This window comes from Onychostruthus taczanowskii, unplaced genomic scaffold, assembly GCF_017590055.1.
Source record: "Onychostruthus taczanowskii isolate IOZ18803 unplaced genomic scaffold, ASM1759005v1 scaffold55, whole genome shotgun sequence".
Lineage (NCBI taxonomy): Eukaryota > Metazoa > Chordata > Aves > Passeriformes > Passeridae > Onychostruthus > Onychostruthus taczanowskii.
In genome coordinates, this window is record NW_024503124.1 from 4,765,936 (window position 1) to 4,793,287 (window position 27,352).

General features: G+C 47.5%; 1 protein-coding gene across 1 annotated transcript; it reads right to left on the bottom strand.

The window, feature by feature from the left end:
• Positions 1-1,125: 1,125 nt before the first annotated feature.
• On the bottom strand, positions 1,126-26,633 carry ANAPC1 (anaphase promoting complex subunit 1). The gene is made up of 47 exons (XM_041417262.1): positions 26,313-26,633; positions 25,375-25,536; positions 25,196-25,247; positions 24,528-24,637; positions 24,283-24,365; positions 23,402-23,475; positions 23,020-23,165; positions 22,173-22,393; positions 21,337-21,546; positions 20,977-21,072; positions 20,632-20,722; positions 20,477-20,542; positions 20,187-20,324; positions 19,717-19,857; positions 19,432-19,492; positions 18,962-19,149; positions 18,440-18,514; positions 18,050-18,315; positions 17,656-17,747; positions 17,212-17,360; positions 16,198-16,276; positions 16,083-16,119; positions 15,920-15,990; positions 15,628-15,806; positions 13,494-13,720; positions 12,208-12,326; positions 11,429-11,700; positions 10,687-10,921; positions 9,863-9,954; positions 9,589-9,723; positions 9,388-9,470; positions 9,197-9,275; positions 8,849-8,923; positions 8,245-8,321; positions 7,971-8,061; positions 7,824-7,877; positions 7,367-7,560; positions 7,062-7,148; positions 6,512-6,629; positions 5,670-5,747; positions 5,193-5,260; positions 4,105-4,243; positions 3,481-3,567; positions 2,819-2,914; positions 2,467-2,665; positions 1,868-2,002; positions 1,126-1,371 (listed from the first exon to the last, which is right to left on the bottom strand). The coding sequence occupies exons 1-47, from the start codon at positions 26,523-26,525 to the stop codon at positions 1,256-1,258; spliced, it is 5,856 nt and encodes a 1,951-aa protein (XP_041273196.1). The 5' UTR covers positions 26,526-26,633; the 3' UTR covers positions 1,126-1,255.
• Between the last annotated feature and the right edge of the window lie 719 nt (positions 26,634-27,352).

Genomic DNA, 27,352 nt, shown 5'->3' on the forward strand with positions numbered 1-27,352 from the left:
CCCGGAGGCTCATTCTGAGGCTGGGGTAGAGGCTTAAGGAGGCAAAAAAAAGTACTTGTCCTTGGAAAAGTCGTGGGGAATTTAATTCCCCATCCCCGGAAGCGTTTGAGGCCGGGGTTGGATGGGGATTTAAGGAAGGTGTCCCTGGCCATGGTCTTTAAGGTCCTTTCCAACCCAAACCATTCCAGGATGCCATGAAAGCCCACTGTCATTCCCTCCGGAAAATTAGCACTTCATGCTTCCCACTTCCACAGTTTAGAAGGAACTTCCCTGAGCTGCACCCACCTCCTAGGGGAAGGAACATCCGGGATTGCCCCAGGACACCTCCTGGCTCCTCTGATTTCCCATCTGTTCATGGGTTCATTGAATCCACATAAGGAAGGTGCTTGTGGAGTAGGTGTGATAAATTAAACTAATTAAGTGTTTTTACTAAATTAGAGAAGTTTCTGAACAGTTTAAAAAAAAAAAGGGATGAGGGTTGGAATTTGGCACAGGCTCTACCTCCTTCAGGACACCACAAGCAGTAGGAAAAACTGTTAATACACAATATATTTGTCTTTTATAAGAATCAGGTTTGTATAATTTTCCTGCTTTTGCTCTCTTTTTAATCAGACCTGGTTGTCCTCCTCCAATTTGACCCAATTTATATCCAAGGGTCCAATATCCAAGGGTCCAATTTGACCCTTTGCAAAATCCTTGAGGATTTGAGAAAAAAAACAGGGAGAAATTGGCACAAATTCCACAGAACGGGATTAAATTTGGAACCACAATAATCAGAATCCAAGCCTTTGGCTCTGGCTGAGTAATCCCTCAACTTCTGGCTGCTTTTCATGGAGTAACTCCATGTGTTTGGTGACAAGTTAAGGATCAGCTCTGCCTGGAACCAACAAGGAATGAGCCCTGCTCCAACTTCATCCAGGGGGATACACAAGGAGGAAGGGAAAACAAAGTGTTTAAACCAGGAATTAATTCCATTGTCTGGAAATAAGATCCACCACAAGCAAAGGAGTCACACAGCCAAGGAAAAGCACCATTCCCAGCCAAGGTCTTTCCCAAGTTCCCCACAGAAACCACACATTTGGAAACAAACCTTCGTTACAAAAGTAAATTTATTATGACCTCACTTTTATAGCTCTTTTTTTAAATTCCTCATAACAATTTATAAATAACTCCTGGTCGTGGTTGCCACAGCTGGGGGTGAGTCTGCTGTTTGGGAAGGTACAAAAAGAAGGAGATTTTGGGAAGCTTGGTGGGACTACAGCACCATGGCCTGGGGATTGCCGAGGAGCAGCGGCGCCAGGCGCAGGAGCGCCCGCACGGGCACGTGCAGCCTCCGCAGCTTCAGCAGCAGCTCCGAGAAGTTCCTGCTCCCTAAAAACATCCAAAGCAAAGGAAAAGGGTGTAAAAATAAGCAAAGTTTTGTGCAAAATCGGAGGGGAAGGCTTCAGAGAGCTCTGGAGGTGTCATCCCATGGATCCGTTTGTTGTGTGCTGGCTGGAAAGTGAAGCTCTACAAGAGATCTCAAATCTCCTTGAAAAGAGATCCCAAATCCAGGAAGAGGGAGAACACAGAGGAAAAGAACACCCAGAAGAGAGGTGTGTAACAGACAACTGGAACTTTCCATGCCCAGACACAGGAATTTGTGGCTGGCACAGGATTCCTGGGATGGGCCCCGATCCCTCATGGATGTGGTGACATTTCTGTCCCAGCCCTAAGCAAGGAACAGAGCTCCCAAAATCAAGATCCAGCTGCCTTTCTTTTCCCTTAGTAACCTCAGGACTGGCGTGTCCCCAGGCTGCTGGAGAGCAAGGAAAAGTTGCCCAGTGAAAGTATCCAGGATTTTCCCAAATCCCAGCTCCAGACTCACCTTCCAGGCCTCCAGCTGCCAGCTGCCCCGGTGTGGGCACAGAGTGGTAAATCAGGAAGCACGCCAGCATGCTCAGCTGGGATTCCTCTGGAGCCTGCCCGCTCAGGTAGGAATGCAGGGACACGTCCCCTCCGGCTGCAAGGCACAAGGAATACCTTTGGTGACATTTGGGAAGCAGGATTTCCACAGAGAGATCCCACTGAAGTCTCCATTCCACACAGAAGGTGGGATGGGAGGTTGTTTTCCGACCTCCTTCCTTCTGCCATGGCCACACTGCTGTGGTCACCGTTTGCTTTTGCTCTGGGAAAATCCTCCCTGTGCAAGATGAGGAAGGAATTTTCTCTGGGAAACATCACCTTCCCTGCTAAAAATCCCCCACCACTCCAGGCAAACAATTCTCCAGGGAATGTTCCAGACCACACTGAAAACGCCCTCCCTTCCCTCATCAGTTTTCCATACTTTTGAGGCAAAAATCAACCTGGATCAGCAAGACAAGAACCAGGTGAGGAACAGGGGATGGAATGACATGGTCTTTCAGGTCCCTTCCAACCAAACCATTTCAGGATTCCAACACTGGTTGGACTGAAATTCCTCCTTACCTTGAAGCCACTGATCCAAGGTGTTATCTATGGTGCACTTCATCACCGGCAGGAATTCCGAGTTCATGAAGAGCCCTCGGGTTGGATTCCTGCTCATCCTCTCCTGGTGGCTCCGGGAGCTGAAGAATTCCAGCACCAGCTTCATCTGCCACAGCTCAAAGGTCTCGGACATTTCCCGCCTTTCCAGCCTCCTCACGGCCTGGCAGCGGGAATTGGAGCAGGAATGAAACAGGAAGTAAACGACTCCTCAAACCCTGCCCTCACTCCTCTGGAATAGCACATGGAATGGCCACTATCTGCCCCCCAAAAGTGGGAAAAAGTGTTGTTTCCAACAGGAACAGGAGTCTCCTACCTGGTCGATGGCGATGTACGTGGGCAGCATCTCCGGGTTCTCCTGGGTCACGCACTCGTAAAGGATGGAGGAGAAAAGGTCCAGGATTTCCTGTTTCTGAGGAAAGACAGGTGTCAGGCAAAATTTATTCCAGGTTCCTGCCTCCACTGAAGTTAATCCATGCAGTGGAATCACAGGAATTTGGGATAATTAATGATACCACTTAACTTGGGATAATTAAACTGGGTTTTATGCCCTCCCTCAAATAATTTTTAAAGAAATTCCATATAAAACAACTTCTGTGACTTCCCCTAAATGCTTAATGGCTCTCTGGATTTGTTAAATGCATTCCTCAAGGAATGGGACAAAAAAATCCCAATATCAAACCAATAGGAATCAGAGGATCACCCTAAAAGAAATTCCATATAAAACACCTTCTGTGACTTCCCCTAAATGCTTCAAGGCTCTCTGGTTTTGTTAAATGTATTCCTCAAGGAATGGGACAAAAAATCCCAATATCAAACCAATAGGAATCAGAGGATCACCCTTGTATTACACAACATCCTGCAGGATATTCCCTGCTCCTGCTGACTGCAGGGTTAAATTCTGCTCTAGAGTTTAAGGCAGGTTTTCCCTACTTTTTATCCATGGAATAAGTGTTGACCCAGACCAACACTTCCTACCTGGCCCATGTCCACAGTCGGTTTGCAAAAATAATCGGCGAAGGAAAAGAGAGCAGGATCGGAAGTGAAAGCGGAAATTGCTTCTGGCTGGGAAAAAAAGGGATTAAAACACATTCCTAAAATGAACTTTTTGCATTTGTGCACAAAGATAGCAACAACTGATTTCCAAAGTGTCCAGAACACAAGGGAGAAAATGGAACCCACACCAAAGGTTGGAATCCATGTCTAAATGTTGGACTCAACAATCTAAAAGTTGGACTCAATATAAAGGCTAGACTAGGTGATCTGAAGGTCGGACTCAGTGTTCTAAAATTTTGATTCAATGATCTAAAGGTTGGATTCCATGATCTAAAGGTTGGATTCAATCGAAAAGTTGAATTCCATGATCTGAAGGTTGGAGTCCATGATCTAAAATTTGAATACAATGATGTAAAGGCTGGACTCCATGACCCTGGAGGACTTTTCCACCCCAAATGATTCCATGACAAGCACTTCACAGGCAGGACGTGTCCAACACTTGTGTCTGCCCACGGCAGATGCATCTACACGTGGCTGTCCTGTGAAAGCCACCAGAATTCCCTCCCTCAGCAGCATTCCTGGCAGGAGCTGCCCCGGGAGCAGTACCTTGAACGCCCGCGCTTCGGAGCTGCGGTGGGTGACGGTCTGTGCCAGGAGGCTGCGCCAGCCCATGGGATCCTCCTTGTAGGAGAGCTGCCCAGCTCGGAGCTTCACGTACAGGATGCCACCCTTGGAAAGGATCGACCTGGAATGGCACAATGGGGCTGATTTACGGAATCGGTTCAAAGGGAGGAAATTCAGGCTGGGTACTGGGAAGGAATTCTTTCCTGTGAGGGTGGGGAGGCCCTGGCACAGGTTTCCCAGAGAAGCTGTGGCTGCCCCTGGATCCCTGGAAGTGTCCAAGGCCAGGCTGGATGGGGCTGGGATAGTGGAAGGCGTCCCTGCCCATGGCAGGGGTGGCACTGGGTGATCCTTAAATTCCTTCCAACCCAAAGCAGGCTGTACTAATGGACTGAGCTTAATTTAATCCTTCCACTTGACAACAGGGCAATCAATGATTGGACTCATTATCTTGGAGGTCTTTTCCAACCTAAATGATTCTGGGATTGATCAATGGCAAGGAAATGACCTAAAAGCACCACATTAGTGAGCAAAGATGGAGCTGGTTTCTCCCACCCCTCACTGGGGAGTGCAAAGATGAGAATGACTTCCACCCCCCACCCCCACCCCAGATCCTGCGTTCCGGTAAAATCTCTGGTTCCCACAGTTGCCCCCCACGTTTCGAGTGTGTCACGAGGGCGGGTGGCACTGCGTGACATGGGGTGACACGAGAAAAAGCACTTCACAGGGCAGTAACAGTCCCCAACAGTCTGGGAAATGTGATATCACCACCACTCAAAACCAAACCAAAACCATGAGTTGTAGCTGCTCTCTGGTGCCTCCATCCCACTGCCAGTCTCTGTGGGTTTTACTATCAGGTTTTCCCCGACCCTGTTTTTTTGCATGAATTATTCACCTCAATGGGTGAAACCCAACTCTGCAGTTTCTCTCTTCCCCCCTAAAGTGCTGTCAGATGCACAACAGTGACTTGATGAAACACAGGTTTCAACCCAGAGCTGTGGGAGGGTTTAAAAAAAACATGAAATACGATTACTACGAGGTCATGATTCAGTTGAGCATTAAAAAACACTTACTGGAGATGAGTTGTTCCCTTGCTTAGATCTATTAATAATTCCCAGTACCGGGGGCCCTTCACTCTGATCTGTCAATAGAAACATTTTATTACTAAATAACCAAAATCACTGAATTAAGAGGTTTCTACTGTTTTTCTTGTTTGTTTTTTTTTTTCTGGGCTGTTTTACAGTGAATCATTGAATTAAGAGATTTCTAATTTTTTTTTTCTTTTTTTTTTTTTTTTTCTGGGCTGTTTTATAGTGTTGCCTACACAGAAAATTCAGGAGGAGGTTTGTGTCTCCTACAGGGAATTCCCTGCTGCATCAGGTCTTGGAAGATCTTGATCAAGACAGAAGACAGAGAATTGTCTTTGGAATCATAATGGAACAATATCATCCAGAGTCAGGCTAAGGAATCAAAACCCATCAGATCTCAGGTCTTGAGACTTGTGACACAAAATCCAGGTGATTTTCCATTAAAACAGAGATTTCCTCTACCTGCTTCAGTAAGTGGAGCTCTGGGAGAAGTGTGGGTGCCATCAGCTCCTCGGTGGCCTCCCCGTACCACTGCGTGCCCTGCAAAACATCACAGGAGCCACGGGTTAGAAAAGTTCATTTCCATGGGAAAAGGAAGGAAAAGGGCATCTTGTGGGAAACAACTGCCCTGACAGTAAGCAGGGGGTTCTGTTCCTAAGTAAATACAGGACTCATGTCAGGAAACACAGACTTCCCAGGTTGTATTTTCCATGAATGGATGGATGAACACTTAACGCTGGGCAAGGATGAAACGTGAAGGTTTGGGAAGCAAGCTGTAATGGGAACATGGAGAACTCTTTGCCAGAATCACAGAGATGCACCTCTTCCCCCTAAAAATTCAAAAATCTCAATTCTGAGCATCTCCCCTCTCCCATATAAAATAAATCCCACAGAAAGGACTCTTCCCTGAAGGACACCTGATGGAAGCACCAAAGAGAAACACCAAGTTGCTCATCTCAGAATTAGGAGAAGGCCTGGAAAACCACAAATGGTTCCAGCTACCTCTGAGCCTCTGGAAATCCTTCTGAAGAAGGAGAAGAACGTGGGTCAGTCAGGACACCCCTCCTTGCCTCTTTGAAGACTGGTGACTCTCCCTGTCCTCCCTTCTGCTTCCAGATGCCACCAAAGCACAGCTGAGCTGTGCGTGGGTTGAGCCCAACCCTTCACTTGTTTGTGCAGAATTCACCTCGTCTCCACCACAGCTTGAAACCAAACCCGAGACTGGAGGCCACCCCAATGAAAACCGGGATAAATCCGAGTGTTTGGTCATCCCACAGCTCCTCAGGGCCTCCCAGCCACGTTACCTTGTAGGTGACCTCTATGAGGGCGTAGCAGGGGGTGTTGGTATCCACATCCACAGGAGTGAGGAGCCTGGGCTCAGCTGCCAGCACGTACAGGTGACGCAGAGCCTGCAGGTGGTACCTGGGGTGGGAACCAGGAGCTCAGCATGGGCTAGGAAGGATCCCAGACATCCAGTTGCAGCTCCACACCCAAATACAGCTTGTGTAGCCATGGTATTGGTTAATTAACAGAACAGGGCTTAATGGAGCAGAAACAAATGTAATTGAAGGTCACAAATGGACAGATCTTCCACGAAAATCTTTCCAGCTGAGCAAACTGGAGCAGCCACGTCACAGGAGTACAGCAGAGATGGTGTTTCCTCACTGACCAAAGATCCTCACCACTGTCAGTTCTTCCATTTCCCACTTTTTTTTTTTTTTTTTTTTTTTTTTTTTTTTTTTTTTTTTTTTAATGGAGAACCTCCAAATATTGATTTTTGGTAAAAATCCATCATCTGTCTTTTGTAAGAGGATGGTTCAGCTGAAGGAAATGGGATCCCCACAAAAGCCTTACCGGTTGTCCGTGCTGTGAACAGGGAAGTGAGGGTACAGAGCACAGAGAAGAGCAGCAATGGAGGAGTTGGAAGTGCTCAGGGAATATCTGTAGAAAAAAACCAACATTGCCCTTTAGTTTTTCTTCCAAAAAACACAGGAGGCCAAAATACTTTGGTGGGACGAGGAAAGGAATTTCCAAAAGCGCATGAAGACAAGACTTTCTGTGCCAACAGAAGACGCCTTTGTGCATCCATGTATTTAAAAAAGGGAAATGGAGAAAATGGAAATAAGGGCTGAGATCTGCCTTTGGAAAAGGCCCATTACCTTCCTCCTCCCAGGAAGAGCAGCCCCAAAGCCATGTGGTGAGCCAGGTGGAAGCCGTAGTTCATCTCTCCCCCCGTCTTCTTGTGCATGAAACGGCAAAGCTGGAGCACTTTGAGGTTCCCAGAGCCGGCCATCACCATGGCCAGGGCCAGGAGAAGGACACTCAGGCACGTTTCCAGGTTATAGTGACCTGTCTTCAAGCACAACAGAGAGGTTTCATCACAATTCCATGGCCAACAGCACATTCCGGGTGGGATGATTCACCACTTTCTACCCCGGAGCTTGAAAATCACATTTCCCAGAAGGAGGGAGAGACAGCAAAGTGCTTCAATGATTTGCAGCTCTGCCACATCCTATATATCATATGTAATCCAGGAAATTAAAAGGGCTGGGTTTGTTCCCATTGAGGTTTTTCTAAGGGTCACACAAAGCCATCTTTTTGCTTGGAAAAACTTACTATGGACGCTGTCGGAGCTGACAAACACTTCAGGAAATCCGTGGCATATTTGTACTAGAAAGAAAAGGAATGCCCAGTGAGTACGGATCCAAAAGATGAGTGACAGCTCCCTGGGAAGTGAATGGAATCAAATAACCTTCCTCTTACCAGGCACTGAAATGCTGCCAGATTTTCTGACCCGGCAAAACGAAATCCCAGGGATAAACACGCTCCGGCGATGATGTAGACGTGAGCTTGCCTGAGGAACAACATAAACAGGAAATGACTAAATGTTCCTCTTCTCCTCATCTGAATACACAGCACAAACTCCTTCATCCCTTAAAAATAAAAGGGAAGACTCATCCTTTAGAGGATATCCCATATAACAAAACTCTCCTTTACAGGACAGCAAAATTCCCTAGGAGATTTTTAGGATACTCACGCCAGCGTTTCCAAGCTCAGGTCTTCAGAGGAAGGCAGCTCTGTTGCATGAAGAGAGATAATGTTCTCTCTTATGATCTGTAAAAAGCAGGAAAGGAAATTAAATCCAAGGAAAAACTCATGACCAATTGAAACTCTGGCCATCAAGAGCTCATAAGTCATACCAAACAGGTCGAAGGGAAGGAAAATCTGTTTTTTCCCCAACAGAGACCATAAGCAACTTGTAATTCTCATAGGAATTGAGCTCATTTGGTCTTAAAAATTTCATACAATATCTTGGAATATCACTGATTCCACTGTTGGGAAGTTATTCCTAGTGCCCAACTCCATGCGGCAGTTTTGGATCTGGCAATGCAGGGAACAGTTTAATCCCTTCCTTTCCCTGACATAATTTTGTGTCTGGAACAATCCCATCTCTCCTCAGTCATCTCCTTTCCAGTCCCTGGTCCTCCCAAATCCAGGGATCCCAGGGAACAGTCACCTCTGTCATGTTAATGCTAATTTCCTTGTGCTCCTGACATGACTATGGAGATACCCACATGGAAAACAACGCAGGGAGGTATAAAATTGAGAGACAAACACACCACACATAAACAAACACCTACCTGAGGCACATTGCTGTTGACCCACTTGGAATTGGGCAGGATGTCATCCCACAAAATCAGGCATCGAGCCAGGGTCTGGAAAAAGGGAGAAAATTTATCTATGGAATTGGGAAAAGCTACAAAAACACATCTAAATATTAATGTAACACTCCCCGCAAATTGTGTCTTTCATCTATTTCTCCCTAAATTATGTCTCCATGATAAGAAAGCTGCCACACTGCAAGGAGGAATTGTTGGAAGGGGTGAGTTTGGCTGGGAAGCAAAGGATTCTGAATGATGGGCATGTTGGACTGGAATTCCTAAACATCATTTAAATAGACTGAGGAGTGAACCCAAGGGAAATCTTACCCTCAACAAAAGGAATTCTGGTTTGACAAAGTCCAGCAGATACATGGTGTCCGGTGCTTTGAGCCAGTCAGCAATGGATCTGCAGGGCAAGGCAGAAGAAAAGGATTTCCAGGTCACATTCCAGCAATTCCAAACCTCAGCAGAGTCAACACGAGGGCAGTTTAACCCTGCAGGAATTCCCAGGTCAATACCTGTTGTTGGTCTTCAGGTAGATCATGGCAAGTGCAAGGGTGGCACCTGGACACGTCACATCCACGTTGATGGTGTCTCCTTCCTGGGAAAACACAGGGAACACTTCCCACAGGTTCACTTGGAAGGGAATGATGCTCCCAAAGTCAAGGAGACACCTCCCAGAATTCCAACTTAAATGAGCCAGCACTGGCACCACGTACCTTGATTTGGTAACTGGGAGATTTGTGCTTCTCCCTGTGCATTCCTGCCTGGAATCTCCTGTGCCCCCCCACCATGTACTGGTAGAGCTGCTCGGGAACGTTGAGGTCTGACATCCCAATCAGGTTACTGCCATGCTAAGGAATGGAAAGAAGGAAAACATGGGAGTGCCACCCTCTAGGAGAAAAACCCACAGGCAGTTGGGAGCCAAGCATGGAACAGCTCTTGGAATGCCATCCCAATGGATAATGAGTCTTCTTATTGCAGCTGACTTACCCCAAGGCACACCATTCCCAAGGCCAGCCCTGATGCCAGGGAATAGGACTCTCTGTCTGTGCAATATTCCATTTCTGGGCCGGGGGGACGCCCTGGAGAAACCAAACCAGCAAAATTCACCTTTGAGAATTCCAGCTTATTGCTTAATTCCTACTGAAAGGAGAAAAGAAAAATATCTGTCCCTCCTTAGGGAAGTCCCCAGTGGAATGACAAGGAGCTGGCAGTTCATCCATCCACTCCCAAATAGCAACTCCCTCCTAAATGTTATGGTTGGAGTTTAGAGCCATGGTGAAAATGCCAAGTTTAACCGAGGATACTTTAAGATCCTGAACCAATCCAAATGCTGTTGCTAAAAAAGGATTGCACATATCAAATTTCCAGAAACGCAACAATTTCACCCTTAAAATTCATCCTATTCCCTGTTTAATAAACCACACAGTCTCCAAGTATAGTCCCACATAAACACAGAGAAAAGCTGCTACAAATTAACTCAGAATGAGAGCACAAGTGAGATCATAAATCTGCTGTTCGCATCAGCTCTTAGGGCCTCGTGGTTAAAAACCCTTAAAATTCCAAACAGGGGAATTTAGGACACTAAATTTCCAGGTGGAAGAAGTAGGAACAGTAATAATGCTGCCATGTTTCTTTTCTTAAATCCAGTGACTTTCCTTTTTATGCTGCACAAGCTCCCAAGAGGAACCATGAGGTTTGGAAAAATGGGAAGAAAATGTGGTGGGAAGGCGCCAACATTACAACTCCCAACTCCCCAGTGCACACGGTGACTATCCCAGCCCTCATCCTGTTTTTCCAGCGTTGGCACCCACCTATCTCAGCCAGCAGCACCTCGGCAGTGTGCCTGTGGGCAGTGCCCTGGTAGACCAGGCCTATCCCGACCACGGCAGCCACCTGGACGTTGTGGGGGACATCCAGCTCCGTGGAGGTGGGCGGCAGCAGGGCGGGGATGTGGATGCTGAGCAGGCGGGTGATGGCCATGTCCATGGTGCCCAGCTTGGCAGCGGAGACGCCGAGCAGGAGCCCGATACTCGTCATCTCGTGGCCCTGGGTAAAGGGACAAGGAGCAGTGAGGCACGTCCAGGAATGGGAAACTCTGTGTCAGTGTTCCAGGGGCCTATCCCAATGAGCTGTGTGCAGGATGGAAGGATCTGGTGGTAACACTGCTGGAAATCTGTGAATGGAAATGGAGGTTCCTCATTCTGCGGAACCCCAGAATATTTAGGATTTGAAGGGACCTCTGGAGATCATCACTCAGAGCAGGAGACACAGGAATATATCCAGGTGGGTTTGGAATGGAGTTTCTTCAGAGGCTCCATGCCCTCCCTGGACAGCCAGTTCTCTGCCACTTCCTTGGAAAGAAGTCCTTCCTCACATTGAGAAAGGATCCTTCCAACCCAAACCATGCACCATGACCATAATGAAGCAACTCAGACATTCTCCCATACCAGGAAACTTCCAACGCAGCAGTTCAAATAAACCCCCCTTCCTTGTTTTGCCTAAAGAATCCAATCCCACCGGGATCTGGCTCTTGGATGTGCCAGAAGGCCTCACCTTTGTTAGGTAGTCGTGGATGTTGAGGGTGGCCAGCTTGGTGAGGTGCCCGTTGAGGCCCAGGGCCATGAGGAACCCAGCGTACTCATTGGCCAGCTCAGCGATTTTGGGCTTGTTGTAGACGATCCAGGCGGAGTCGATCTGGGAAGCGGGAGCGATCTTCAGGCCAGCGGCCACCCCGTTGTGGAAGCTGGCCCAGCAGGCCATGTTGGGGGGGACATCGATGTTCCCGCTGTTCAGATCCACAGTGGTGTTCCTGGGAGGAGCACGGCCTGCCAGGGGAGAGGGGGTAATGGCACTCAGGAAAAGCCAAACCCTTCATCCAGTGCCAAGTGAGGGAACAGTTCCGATCCAAGAATATTCAGGAATGTCAGGAAAGCCCTTTGCAGGATCTCCATCCTCTATGACCCCAGCACTGTTTAGGCCATTTTTCCACTTCTCTCTCCTTCTGTAGCTAATAAAAGGTTTCAGTGTTTGGTAACACTGGCCCTGACCACTGCAGAAGGATCTTCCACCATTCTAGGTGGCAGATTCAAAGCTCAGAGCAGCTGCTTCCCCACAAAACCCACACTTGAGCTGTGAAATTCTTGGTGGAGAATTACTGTAATGGTAAACAGCTGGAAGAAAGCCCATCCAGCTCTGGGATAGACTGACCAACGTACCAGTGAGGTTCAGCTGAGCTGTGAAATTCTTGGTGGAGAAGATGCTATAAAAATTACTGTAATGGGAAACAGATGGAAGAAAGCCCATCCAGCTCTGGGATAGACTGACCAACGTACCAGTGAGGTTCAGCTTAGGGATGGGCAGCTGCTCCGTTGGCACAGGATGGTAGGAGAACAGGGTGAACATTCCTCGTCCAACTGGGAGCGCCATGGTTCGCTGGCACAGCTGCAGCAACCTGGTGGGGAGGTGAATCCAAAACATATGGAAAATTTTCCCAAATATAAACAACCTACAAACAACAGGTACTGGACAGAACCATTTTTCCCTCATTCCCTCCTTCCTTCTCCTTTTGAGCCAAATCTTTGGTCCTTACAAGGTTCATCTCCAAGATACCTTCTAGCTGGTGGAACCTGGCACTATTTTTCCCTGAAAGCTGGTTCAATAAATCCATTCCATGGACACTCCCTAGCTGTGCTGGAAGTGAGGTGAGAGGAGAAAGCCAAGTAAAGGTGGTTGCCTTGCGGGATCCTGCTATGAGTGGTGATAACACCGAGTAATAACCCACGTACAGAGGTGATAAGGTGCTTCCAAGAATGCCGACCACAATTCTCTATGATTTATGATTTCTGGAAACACTTTCTCAACTTGTTAGATTACTCAGCTCCCTAGGTCAGACTCAGAACATGTTGCATGGTAATGATGTTCTCAGGTTTGCTTTTTAATTTGGTTTTTAAAGAAGAGGTTTTTAATCCCCCCCCCAAAAGTGAATAAAGCAGGACAGGGATAATCGAGGCCACTGGACACAGGTTTCAAAGGAATGGGATGGGACAGTGAATGTGTTTTCTGTGGAATTCCAAAGTCCCCTCTCTCAAGACCAGCCTATCACAAAGGGTTCTCCAGCTTTAGGCAGGGCATGGATGGTTTGGTCTCTATAGAGTAGGTCCTGCTTATATTTCACATTTTTGGGGCAGAAGAAAGGGCTACAAAATCCCTTCAACCCCAACTGACCTCAAATGTGCTATCTGTCCTTCCCAAGAGCCCCCTACTCCAGCAGAGCTTTGATCCACGGAAGCTGACCTCAAATGTGCTGTCCTTCCCAAGAGCCCCCTACTCCAGCAGAGCTTTGATCCACGGAACTCCAAAGACTTGGATTATGATTTTTTTAAAAATTAGATTCTGAGCCTCCAAAAATATCCCCACAACCTTTCAGCTGAATGAAATACTGGGAAACAGAAACAGCTGGAAGTGGAGAAATTTCCAAGGCCACACTGGATGGGGATTGGAGCAACCTGGGATAGTGGAAGGTGTCCATGGCCATGGCAGAGGCTGGAATGAGATGAGCTTTAAGGTCCTTCCAAACCCAAGCCAAGCCAAGCTATTCCATGCTTCCAGGACTCCTTACCTGTTTTCCTTCTCCTCGATGTACTCGTGGTCACTGGCTTCTGGCATCTGCACCACGTTGACCCGGACGGGCCGGGCGCTCTGCAGGAGCCTCCGCACCTCCTGCACCCGCAGGTCCTCGCTCCAGATCAGGGACATCACCTCCTCGTTCATGTCGTTCATGCCATCCTCATCCTCCTCCGACTCGGCTGCCGACGGAATATCCGAGGACAGCACCGTGCCCATGGACTGCAAGGGAAAGGGAAAAGACAATTCCAGGGCGGGGAAACTGCCAGGAAGGCACCACAACCTGAACTCACCCTGCACAATGATGGGTCTGGACACAGAAGGGACAGACACACCGATGGAGGGCCACAGCATTCCCATGCTCCTTACAGGAATTTAAAGGCCTAGAGGATTTCCAAAGATGGAAATCAAGTACTTTTGCACAACCAAATGGGATAAATAACTAAAGACAAAAGGATATGACATCTCAAATGCATTGAGGAGGTGACGTGTGATGAAGTTCTTGTCCTTTCAAAATCTTTCCTTGTTTTGGAGCAGTTGTAGGAAAGTTTTCCTTTCCCTGCCTACACCATCAGTCCAGTTTGTGATTATCCCAGTTTGTGATCAGCCCAACCAGAGCTGCTGTTCTGCAGATTCTGCTCCAAACCCTGTGTTAATATTTGAAATGTTTATGTTTTCACACATCAATTTGGATTCCCTCCACAACCACCTTGGAAAAGCAAATCACCCATTAAAACAAACAGCCTGCACAGCAGAAAATCCCAAATTTCCTCACTATCATAAAACTTGGGATTCATCACAGCACCAGAATGGTTTTGGAACTTCCACACATGACCAGAAAAGCACCAAAGCTTAGGACCACTCTTGGAAAACCCTTTTCCCATACAAGATTTAAGAAATGCTTTTCTAAAACTCTGCTCTCCTGTTTGCTCACATCACACAAGTGATGAGAGGACCCAAAGGGAACAGATCTTCCTGCACGTCTCTGGGAACGTGTGGCCCCAGGAAGGCGAGTAAATGAAGAGCTGATGAATGAAACCCAATTTCTTCTGGTAAATCCACACTCAATCTCAACACACAACTGCACCACCCAGAGCAGCAGCGTCCGTTCTGAAACAGGAAACTCCACCCTGCCCTCCTGAGAAATGACAAACAATTTGGGGTTTGAAGCTCACTTTGGCCTTTTAAGGTCACATCAATTCGAGGCATTGTTATAAAGTCAGTGATAAAATCAAATTTATCATCATTTTCAATGATTTGTGAGGGTTTCGGTTGGGCACAGCTTCCACCAGCAGCAAACAAAAAGGATTTTTCGTGTGGTGGCAGGTGGGGTTTGACCTGGAGTTAATTAACCTTTCTTCCAAATTAATTACAGTTTTGATATGAAATTAGTCATAAAGCCTTTGTTGCAGAAAACTGGAATAACTTTAATATCCTTTCCAAAGCTGAGACAGCAAAAAAGGATCTTGACCAATTCCTGACTTGAGATTTCAATACCAATTCCTGACTTTGGAAAAGGCTCCAATCTTCTGCCATGAAGGGGTTTTATGTCAGCCTTAAGAAGACTTTTGGCTTTCAACAAAGGACATTTCAGTGAGATGCAATTCCTTGGGATGCTGGTGATAGTCACCATAAGAAGAAAATGTTAAAGAGAAAAACAGCACACTGTTTTTTAAATAATTTCACCTCAGGATACAAATAACTGAAACCTTTTTAGGGGAAGAAAAGAGAAATATGGCAAGTGTATTTCCAAATGCAGCTCTTCTAGTGGAAAGGAGGATGCCAGCCATGCCAACACAATGAGCCTCTGACAAATACCACTTCCTTCTCCTTCTGCCATGGCTTGATGGCAGAGCCTCTGGAGAAAGCACCAAAGAATGGGAGGAGGAGGAATCCAACAGCTCTGGAGGTAAAACTTTTGTCTAAATTTAAAAATGTGATTTATCCTGAGTTTTCCCAGCTATCCATGATTATCCATCCCTGCTGGATGTTGCTTTTCACACCAAAACCCCTGTACACGTAAATCCTCCATTTTGTCGCCCTCAGTTTGGGAATCAAGCTGGAAATTCCTGAGCTGCGTGCTCTGCCCAAACCCTGGGATTGGGAAATCCCTTTGTGGCCATACTCACGGATTTTCCCTTCTGCAGGCTCCCTTCCCAGGCCTGCTTGGACAAATCCTGGCGGCCGATGAGGAGGCAAACGGCTTCCGGCCAGTCCGAGGCCGGCTGCTCCCGGCACTGGTAGATGGCATCTCGGATGGGAAGGGCCACACCAAAGGGAAGAGATTCCAGATCCCTCAAGGTGAAACCTTAAAATTAAGGAGGGAAAAAACCCCAAATAAGTGTTATCAATCCCAGACAAAGAGTGCTTCCTGTTATCCAAGCACATGGTTATTTGGGAATGTTGTTGTTCCGCTCTTACCAACACTGGTCATCCAAAGAACCAATTTTTCAGCCAGGCTGGAAACAGAAGTGCTGGATTTGAAACTGCACCTGGAAAATTAAGGAGAAGCCAATAAAAGCTCATCCAGAAGTCAGCAGGAAGTCAGAAACTCAATAAAACAACACCAAAAAAGTTTCCATACCGATTGTCATCCTGCTCCATCTGCTGCTTCCGTTGGCCTAGGAAAGACAAGGCTGTGTTAATTCCTTGTTTTCCAAGCTCGAGGCACTCCCAGGATGGAGTCAAAGCATCCTTACCTGATGTGATCTTGTACAAATAATGGGAGGCTTCGTTCAGCACAGCGTTCTCATCCCCAAGGATATACAGAGCCACACTCTGGGGAGGAGAGACACCAAAAAAAGTCATTTTGGGGCTGATATTCCTTTGCTTCCCAGAAAAACAGGCAGGAACTGGAATACAACCTCAGAAGTGGGGCAGGTGTATTGTGGGGAAAAGGAGACTGAAACAACTGAACAATAACAAACTTTAAAGCTTTAAGTTTTGGGGGAAAAAATCCACCCTGAAACAATGCACTGAATTTTCCCTCATTGCTCCAGAGATAAAATATAAATATCTTCCCAACAGAAAAACACGTTCCCAGTTATCCTTCTTGTGTTTCTCCTGCAGGACACACACATTTTCCACTTGGTCTCCTCCACATCTTGGATATTTTGTGAAGGTTCCAAGTGAAAAGCTGTTCGGTCCAGACAGCAAAATCCAAGGGATCAGCCACTACATTTTGAAAATTCTGGGAAAAACATCCAGGTAAAATGATTTTGTGGGCTTTATGAAGATCTTTCAACTCTGAGCTCTGCAAGGGCAGATAAGGCAGAGAGAAGAGGAAAATAGATCCTGGCTTTTTCTCCCTGATTTTCTCCTTAGGCACCTCAGGCTTGACACCTCTGCTCCCAGTTGGAAGGGTTTTCCCATCAATGAGTAAGGAAGTGATGCTGACCAGGAGATACCATCAGCACTCACAGGACTAAATACTGATGTTGGGGCATGCCCAAGGAGAAAACAGGGGAATTCTCATTCCCAAAATACATATAATTCCAAGTTCCACTATTACTTTGCAAAAAACACAGAAAAACACAGAAGTGGTGAAGCTGCTCAGCTCCAATACATCCAGTAAATGAATCCCTCTGTTATTTCACCCTCCTTTAGGGATGTTTCACTCCCAGGAAATTCAGCAGCTGGAGCAAACCCTGCCCACAGGGCAGTGCTGACAGAACAAGGCACATTCCCTGTATTCCCTGTCCCCCAGTACTCACCAGTACCACCAGTTTGCTCCTTTCACAGATCCCTGGTAAGTAGGGATAAGGCTGCACTCCCTCTCCCTTCAGGCAGGAACTCAGCCACTGGAAGATACTTGGAGGCTCAGCAGAAAAAAAGGAGGGATGGAGCATGAAACCTGTTTGGACTTAAGATGAACAGCAAAGACCGTGAGCTCAGGGAAAAGGCACAAGAATTCCTCACCATTCCCTATTCCTCCAGTATTTCCTTCAACAACAAAAATCCAGCATTTCCCCACAAAATGTTACAGATCCCACCTGTCAGATGGGATTTTATGACAGGAATGAAAATTCTTCTTCCTTAAATAGATGCCTTGAGTTATCTCAAAGGAATAAGCAGAGGATAATCCTCCAGAATGAGGGGAATGTTAAAAACAAAGGGAATATCCAAGAATCACAGATTAGTCAAAGGCTTAAACTCACCCTGGTCAATTATGCAGGTCTGCCTGGAGGTTTTGACAAGGGCTGGGTAGTCCCTGTAGTAATAATCCATGTAAGCTTCCAGTTTCAAATCCCTGCAATGAGAGAGAGGGGAGTCACAGACTGGGAAAAAAAACCACTCCAACCTCCTAGATGCCACCTTTGGGCAGCTGCTGCTACTGGGGAAGAAGAATGAGAGAGAGGGCAGTCACAGACTGGGAAAAAACCATTCCAACCTCCTAGATGCCACCTTTGGGCAGCTGCTGCTACTGGGGAAGAATTTGGAGCCATGGAACAAATAGGAAAGGTTTTGAATATTCCTTTCCTTCAAATACAGGGCAAGTTTGCTCCAATTTGGGCAATTCCATCAAAAGAAATGATTTTCCAGTGGGAATACCTGGCCAGCTGAACCAGGAGAACCACAAGGGAGCGGAGTCCTTCTCCCATCAGACTGTTCAGTTTGAGCTCCTCATAGATGAGGTGGAGAACAAAGAAAATGGCAGGAATGTGGGAGAAAAGGAGGGTGGAGGAATCCAAACTGAGGCTCTGGGAAAAGTCATCCCTGGAAGGTGAAACTTCCAGAGGGTCCAGGCGCAGAGCTTTGGCAATGGGATGAGACTCGAAATTCCTGTGGTAGTCAGAGCTCAGGAGATATTCCCAGTCCTAGAGCAAAGACAGAGGATCCATGGTGAACAAATTTTCCAGAAAGGTAATTCCAAAGCACTGCTACAGAGGAATTTTTTCCCTAAAAACCAATCCAAATATAACAGAGGGAACCATTTCTTACTTCATCTGACCCAGTTTCTGATGGCCTTGCCTTCTTTGGAGCAATGACTGGAGAGAGTGATCCTTCAAAATCAAGCTGCAACAAATTAAAGAAAAAGAAATAAAAATAAAATAAATAAATAGAAAAAGAAAAATTAAATAAAGAGTTTTCTTTTTGATTTCTTAGGAACCAAGGTTTTTTGTGATTTCTTTGGAAACAAAGTTTCCTAGGTGAATAACAACATCTGAACTCAAGCCAAGTAGGACATGATGTGGCTTGAGGTACTTCTGGATTTGCTGAACAAACCCCAGAAATACTAAATCCTCTTTAGGGAATAACAATCTGAATTGTGACCTGTGTTTAAACTCAGAATCAATTTAACATGGATAAGATAAACCAAATTTAATATAGCAGTGTTAGGTGTTGAGGTGGAATCAAATCCCCATCATTTATTTTTATAATAAGCACCTTGTAAATGTATCTCACGATAAAGACAGAGTAAAACACGCCTGAAAATTAGAAGTGAAGAATGGATTTGCTCACATTCCGTGTCCAGCAGAGCCTCTCAGTGTTGTAACCCATCATGTTCATGAGACAGGTGACAAACAAATTCCACTCTGAGTGGTAGCTGGGCCCTCCTGGGGCATTGTAGGCGTTGTACCACTTCACCAACATCTGCACAGCTGTTTCCTTGGGCAGGATGGCTTTCACTCCCTGCAGGCATCTTTTCACTGTTGGAAAAGAAGGAAATCATCCATCAGCTCTGGTTTCCTGGGATTTGCTTCATCAGGGGTGGAAATATCCACAGGTTCCTCTTGTTGGACCTGCTTTTAACTCTAAATAAAGCCACAAAACTTCAACAGCTCTTTCTTAAGCAGAAATCCTCCAATTTGGAAGAAAAATAAGAGAAAATACTCCTTTTTTTGCTCATTACTGAAACCAGCCATGTATGAACTGGCATCTCAGCCCTTCCCCAAGCAAAGCAAAAGCCACCTAAAGCTTTGGAATCCTACCTAATTCCGAGGTGGCGATTTCAGGAATACTGATCCGAACCATGGTGTTATTGCTGAGCTCCTGAAAAATTCAACAAAAGTGGAAATAAATCAGGAAATGCATTAAATGCAGGCAGAGTCTTTTTCTATCAACTCAGAACTCCTTAGAGGGTGAATATATTCCCAAATCCTGGCTTTTGCTACATTAAGATGTGGAATTAATGTGAAACACTGGAAATCTTGGAATTATCTTGAAATAATCTTTGTTACCAAAAGTGTTGCCCCAAACGACAGGGAAATACCTACTAAAGTTACTCTGTTGTGGACAGGATCCCTCAGAGCTTGGATGAAAGTCCCAAGCTGCTGGAAAGTGCAGTCCTCAACGTAGGGGGAGTCGTGGAGCTTGGAAGAATCCCTTAATTCCGGAACTGGTGACAAAAGCACGCTCTGGAAAAGTGGGAAAAACGAGCCCATTTTAGAGTTCAAATTGAAGTGGAATTCAGAATTAAAGTGGATCTGAGCAAAGAACAGCTATAATTTTTGGGTTTGAAATACTAACAAGAATCTTGGAAATTACTATAAATCTTTCCAACCCCTGCCTTGGAAGTTTCATGGCAAACAGAAATAAATAAACAGGGCAGCACCACAGAAATCTTTAAACAGTTTATTCAGCGGATTTACAAAACAAGAAGGAAAGATTCAACTCCAAAAGTCACCTTAGAAGATAAAAAAAACACTGATCATAACAACAAAAGGAGTATTTCCTTATTTGTTACCTCTTCCAGGGGTCCCAGGTGCTTGTTCAAAGGTTTGGATGGAGTACTGACACTATCCAAGGGAGTGCTTGGCCGAGGCATTGGGTTGGACATTGTCAGGGATGGAGCAGGAAGCCCGGGAATAAAAACCTTTCCTACCTTTTTGGTGGAAAAGGGAAACACAAAGTTAAGTTTTTCTCTAAAAATAACCCCCACAAAAATTATTTAATTGTCCAATTAATGCCATGGATGCTTCAGAACTCCCTTTCCAGCACTGCATATAAATTAGGGACGGAAAAGGTGTCGCTTACCCGAACCACTCCGGAATAAAGCACCAGATTCCCACTGCCTTCCAGAACCAGCAGTGTGTCAATTCCCTGGAATAATCAAGCAGCACATTCAGCTCCTTGTGTTTAATTAAGGAGGCACCAGCTGCATGACAAGGACATTCCACAGGTAACAATACCTCCACTGGAGCCGCATCCTTTGCTGGAATATTGGTGACAGATCCAAAGATCAGCTGTGATTTATCGTTGCTCTCTTGGAATTTTACACACCTAGGGATTAGGGAGAACAGGAAACATAAAAGGTTTGTCCTTGGTGTTGTTACAGAAAGAAAACACAGACTTCCAACAGTGCAGTGAATTTTTTGTGGGTTTTGTGGTTCCTTCATCCTTTTCCCTGCTTTGCCCAAAAAAAAAAAAAATCAACTTATTTTTCATTTTCTAGCTAATTAAAGCCCCTGATGTACTTCCAGCTGGGAATTTCTGGAGTGCTTCTCCTGGTTCACATGTCCCCAGGGAATGCTCACCTAAGCTGGAGCTGGGATTCCACTAAAAAGCACAGGAATTTCTGCCCACAAAGGTCAGTGGAAATGAACACTTTGGATGCCTGGGAATTCTTCTCTCTGGAAAAGAGACACAAGGACCAGGTTAGAACTTGCTTTGCTTTGGAGACTCCATGAAACCATTCAGAAAGCCTGGAATAACACCAGGGAAAACTGGTCCAAGTGCTCAGCTCTCTGCAAGGAGCATCATTTCCCAAAAAAATCAGGAATTGCAAGTCCATGAAGACTCCAAGATGGCTCCAATTGCAGAAAAAACACTCAAATAAGCTGTGATTTCACTTTAATTCCTGCTTCCCAACTCTCATCCCAAGAAAACCACCTGACCTCATGCTTGGGACTGTTTCTGTCCACAGGTGGTCGATGCAGAGCTCAGGAACGATCGGCTCCGTCTCCGGCACGAGGAAGGAGTCGTTGGAAATGGAATTTGGGGAATGGGTAACGCTGGGTCTCCTTGGGGACTGGGCACTGCTGGAAAAGTTGAACCTCTGCACTCCAGAGAAGGAATGGACTCCCAGGGCTGGGGAATGGGAACGGCTGCAGGCAGAGAGAGGATATGGATGAGAAGGGGATCTTCAAAATCACGGAAAAATCAGATATTGATGCAGCCAAAAAGCGGATCTTCAAAATTGGGATAGAATCAGAGACATTGGATCTGGCCAAAAAGTAGATCTTCAAAATCAGGGAGAATCCCAAGGGAACTCATCCACTGACTTTAAAATTCAACCAAACCCTAAACTAGGAACTAGCTCACTGCTGATTTCCTTTGGTTTTCTAGCACAGGAAAACAATTCTGTAATTATTTTCCAGGCATCTCTGTCCAAATCCAACAGATGAGATTTCAAAAGGATTTCAGATGGTACATTCCACAAAAAATCCCTCCCAACCCCTTCCCTCTAATTTCTTTAGAGAAGCCAGCCCAAAACACTCCTGGAACTCAAACATCCTTCAGATATTCCTTGATCCATCACAGAGCAGCCTCCTTGGCTCTGGCACAGGCACTACCCTCCTGTTGGGATAATGGCACAGGAAGGGCATTCCAAGGGAAATTTCAGGTGCTGCAACACAAGAGGCACCTGAGCCTTGGATGGAAAGACAGAGAGCAAAATGTGTCCATGCTATTCCACAGGTCCCATCCTTTGGGATTTGCTGTGGATGCCCACCTCAAAGCAGCCATGTTGGAGATGGTGGGAGAGCGGGATTGCAGGTTGGGAGAGGAGCTGGATCTGCTCTGGCTGTGGATGGATGAGTAGTTCTGGAAAGGGGAGCCCCCAGGGGAGTCTCCTTTGGAGAAGCTCCGGAGATGAGCGGTCAGGGAGCTGCTGGTGGCCATGTGCTGGGGGGTGCCCCCCTGCTCTGGGAATTTCAGCACCAGGCTCTGCTCCTGGGAGGAAAAACAACGGCATGTGGGCAAGGACAGCCAAGGAGAGGCTTTTCCAACAGTTTTTCCCATCAGTTACATGTTAGAAATTCATGCTCAGCCTACGGAGTTAATCCCATCAACCCTGCTCTTCTACTCCCACAGAAACTGCTCCAATGGTTTTCACAAAATCACAGGATTTGGTTGGAAGAGACCTTAATGCCCAGCCAGTTCCACCCTCTGCCACGGGAACACCCTCCCCTATCCCAGGTTGCTCCAAGCACTGTCCAACCTGGAACATTTCCAGGAATGGAGTATCCACAGATTCTCTGGGAAACTCTGCCAGGGCCTCACAACCCTCACTGTCAAAGTTTTCATGGCACTGAGTTACTTTCCTCTTTTCTTAAGCTTTCTGGTCCAATGTATGGAATAATATGTTAATAACATAATCCATGACCACCACCACCCCATGATCCCCCTGCTCCAGGTAAATCCATGGAAAAAAATTCTTAAAAACCAAAAGAGCCAGCCCCACCAAACATCTTACTCTTATAAATGAAACAAATCCCAAATCCCTTATGACACACATAAGGGCCTGGAAATGTACACAGCTATTTTCCAGGGATCTTTATTCCCCAGGGAATGTGCACCTCTGGCTTGACTCTCCTGAGGGCCCAGACTGTGTGTAAGCTCTGCACAGTGTCGTAGGTCATCACAATGGAAGGGTCAGCGCTGAGGAACACGATCCTCAGCGTGTGGTCAGCCACGTACTGCACCCGGGACGATCCGAACACTCCTGGAAAACAGGGATGCATTCCAAAGGATCAGCCCCACAACAACACCATGAGCATTTCCCACACTCTCTTCCTTCCACAATCTGTGTTTCTCCCCTGGGCAGCCTCCCTGTTCATGCAGTCACTCTAACTGCATCCTTGGAAGTGACTCTTCCCGGATTTTTTGACACAGGGCATGCTCCAAGGACACACTGGGATTTGCTGCCACCCTGAGGGACTCCAGTGACATCCAATGTACCTCCAGACTTCCAGACCAGAGGGGTGATCTCATCCAAGGGGTGCAGCATGCTGAACATCGTCGGCAAAGGCTCCCTAGGGAAAAGCCATACACATCAGAGCCTGGAATGTGACAGCAGGGACACAGATTCCATCTCCAAAAGCCTGTTGGATTGATTGAGTAGATTCAACTTTTCAGGACCTCTATCCCTAATCCCAGCTCTTCCGAGGACTAGAGAATCCCAGGGGAAAACGCAAAAGAGTGGATTAAGGCTGCTCATCAGTGCATTGTCCAGCTGCTTCCTTTGGCATCCACAGGGGCTGGGAGCTTCAGCAAACTGGGAATGGGATCCCCACTCAGCAGGGAACGGGATCCCCACCAAAGAGGAAATGGGATCCTGCAGCTGAGAGAAAATGTCTCAAAGACAATCCCTCAGTGACTCTCCCAGCTGTCCATGACAGCCTGGAATCAATTCCTAGGACAAACCTTGATGGAATCAGGCTGGTGATTCCCAGATCCTATTCCCAGGACTAGCACTCCCAAATAGTTTCTAACACTCAGCTTTGAGTGTGCTCACTCAGAGTCACTAGGATGGGATAAAAAGACTGGAAGAAGCACATCAGTAAAATCCCAGAATGGTTTGGGTAGGAAGGGATCTTAAAACGATCCCATTCCACCCCCTGCCATGGGCAGGGACACTTCCACTATCCCAGGGTGCTCCAAGCCCCATCCAAGCTGTCCTTGAACACTTCCAGGGAGGGGCCAAACACAACTTCCTCCTTTTCCACCCAATTTTACCTTTTCCTATCAGAAACACATGGATCTTTCACCACTGCCCTCCAACTCCTCCATTCCTTATTAGATTATCCAACAAGAAACCACTCAAATTCCTCATTCCATACCTGGGTGGACTTGGAGGCACCTCATGGGAAGAACTGCTGCGTTCAAATAACAACCCATATTTGGTTGGCCAGACATTTGCAACCTATAAAAAAATATGGATTTATGGTGGGATAAAAAAATCAACCATGTGCTGTGTTGATGATGTTTGAGGGTCTTATAGGAAAATAAGATGTTCAGGCTTTTTATGCAGAGCAGGGAAACATAAATGTGGACAAAAGTGTTCAAAAAGCATGGCAGAAGTTACCTGGAAAGGCAGAGCAGCGATGTAATCCTTCCCCTCCATGCTGTGCACGTTTATGCAGGAATTCTGCAAAATGCAGATACATTTCTCCACTATTTCCTCACTGCCTGACACTGGAAAGGAAGGAACAAAGCAATTACACAGTGAAGTTTCACTCTGTTTCAGACATCCCTTACACACAAAAAGTAAATTCTGACATTTCAAGCCACGGTGAATGAGCTCCTGGAGTGTGTCCAGAGAAGGGAATGGAGCTGGGAAGGGGCTGGAAAACAAGGACTGGCTGAGAAAGCTCAGCCTGGAGAAAAGCAGGCTCAGGGGAGACCTTCTGCACAGCTCTGTGACAGGAGGGTGCAGCCAGGTGGGGATCAGGCTCTGCTTCCAGGGAACAAGGGACAGGATGAGAGGAAACAGCCCCAAGTTGCACCAGGGGAGATTCAGGGTGGATATTGGGAAAAGTTCATCCCCAAAAGAGTATCCAGCCCTGACAAAGGCCAAGGGCTATAGAAGCCACGTGGATGTGGCACTTGGGGATGTGGTTTTGTGGTGGCCTTGGCAACACTTGGACTCAGCAGTTTCTGAGGGCTTTCCCAACCTAAACAATTCCATGATTCCAAGCCAAGAGAGCTGAGCTCTCAGCATTTTCCCAGCACCACAAGGAGCAGGACACTCACCATCAGCTTTTTCCGATTTTTCCTGGGGGATAGTGAAGTCACACCACAAGGCCTGAAACCCAACACAGCATCATTAATTCCCCAGAACGAGCTGCTCCCACACAACGTCACCTTCCCGTGTTCCCTGTCTGGGAAGGGTCTGTGGATTCCCTCAGTGCCCCTTTCCCACATTTCTGTACCTGCAGGACAGGGCTGTCAACGGTGAATGCCTTGTACACGGTGGATGCTTGGCTTCTGCTGCCCTTGCTCCAGATGACCACGTTGCTGGCCACGTACAGCTCCTCATCATAATCCACCTCCTCCCCAACATCACTGATGCCTTTCCTCAGCTGCCAGCTTTCCTGGAAAACGGAGGTTTGTCAAGGAAAAGCCACAAGAGCCATAGGTGTGATGAGTTTGGCCAGTTACAAGGTGCTGGCACAGAGGAGTTGTGTCTCCTCCATCCCTGGAAGTGTCCAGGCCAGGCTGGATGGGGCTTGGAACACCCTGGGATAGCGGAAGGTGTCCCTGATCATGGTAGGGGGTGAAATGAGATGATCTGTAAGATCCCTTCCAACCTGAAAAACCCTGGCATTCCACAGTAAAGGACAACCAGGATCCATTTAGACTTATTTTGATGGAAGCTCAGAAGGAATGGGTAAGGGAGACCCTTTGCAGAGTTCTGATATTTAGGGTGAACCCCATTGCTCCCTAAACTTCTTCTCAGAGAAGAGCTGGGATACGGATGGATCCAGTCTTAGGCTGGATCTCCAGCAGAGCTGGGGGTGTTCACCTGGAGAAGAGAAGCCTCCAAGGAAACCTCAAAACCCCTTCCAGTGCCTGCAGGGGCTCCAAGAGAGCTGGAGTGGGACTTGGACACGAGTCTGGATGGACAGGACATGGGGAAATGGCTTCCTACTGCCCGAGGGCAGGGTGAGACGGGACATTGGGAAGGAATTCTTCCCTGGGAGGCTGGTGAGGCCCTGGCACAGCCTGCCCCATCCCTGGAAGTCAAAGCCAGCCTGGAGGAGGCTTGGAGCAACCCGGTCTGCTGGAAGCTGTCCCAGCCCGGCGGGCGGGAACCGGATGGGCTTGAAGTTCCCTTCCCTCCCAACCCCCAGCTCAGGAAGGCTCGTACCCGGTGCCGGTCGTGGATGGTGACCTCTCGGAGGGAGCCCACGAGCCCTGCGGCGCCGTCGGAGGAGCAGAGCTCCGGCGCGGGCTGCAGCCGCCGCAGCTGCAGGCTCAGGGCGCTCGGGTGCCGCCGGCTCTGCTCGCGGCCCCGCGGCGCGAACTCCTGCAGGTCGCCGGCCGCAATCATCGTCGCCCTCTCGTCACAGTGGTCCGACATGGGGCCCCGATATCCACATTATTTCCGGGACGCTCCGGCGGCTCCCGCGGGCACCGGGACGCGCGGGGAGCGGCACCGGCGGCCCCTCACGCGGGCGCGGCCATCTTGGCGCTCCCGCCCTGCCCCGCGCGCGCCCGCTCCGCCATGGCCGCCCCTCACGGCGGCCCCGCGCCGCTCCCGGGGGAACGCTGCTCCTCCCGGCGTGTCCTGGGGGGAATGCAGCGCCCCTCGGCACATCCTGAGGGGAGACTGCCCCCAAAATGCCGTTTCAGTGCCGCAGTCCCGCCGAGCGCTGTCGGTAGTGGTTGGTGACTGCTGTCCTCCCGTGGCGACTTCCGTCATGGATCGGCCGGCTCACAGCCTGGGGTTGTGCTAGACTGTCTTTAAACTCACGGAGAATACATTTAGATGGGATGTTGGAAAGTAATTCTTCCCTGTCAGGGTGGTGAGGCACTGGAAGAGTTGCCCAGAGAAGCTGTGGCTGCCCCATCTCTGGATGTGTTCCAGGCCAGGTTGGAGCAACCTGGGATAGTGGGAGGTTTCCCAGCCCATGGCAAGGAACTGGGTCATGTTTAGGGTTCCTTCCCACCCAAATCATCCCGGAATCCCAGGATAAAGAACAATCAGAATCCATATAGAGTGATTTTGATGGAAGCCAGGGGTGTAAAAGGGAGGAAAGGGTAAGGGAGATTCAGAATGAACCCTCTTGTTTCCTAAACTCCTTTTCAGAGAGATGGGGTGAAGATGTATCCAATCTTTGGCTCAATCTCCATCAGAATTGGGAATGTTCACCTGGAAAAGTCTCTGGGGAGATCTTAAAACCCCTT

Excerpts from the sequence above, each read along its gene's own strand:
- ANAPC1 (XM_041417262.1), bottom strand. The coding sequence starts at position 26,525 with ATGTCGGACCACTGTGACGAGAGGGCGACGATGATTGCGGCCGGCGAC. Across the intron at positions 7,149-7,366 it reads CTCTTCCTGGGAGGAGGAAG|ATATTCCCTGAGCACTTCCA; the intron begins GTAATGGGCCTT and ends TTTTTTCTACAG. Across the intron at positions 4,244-5,192 it reads AAGGGAACAACTCATCTCCA|GTCGATCCTTTCCAAGGGTG; the intron begins GTAAGTGTTTTT and ends GTGCCATTCCAG.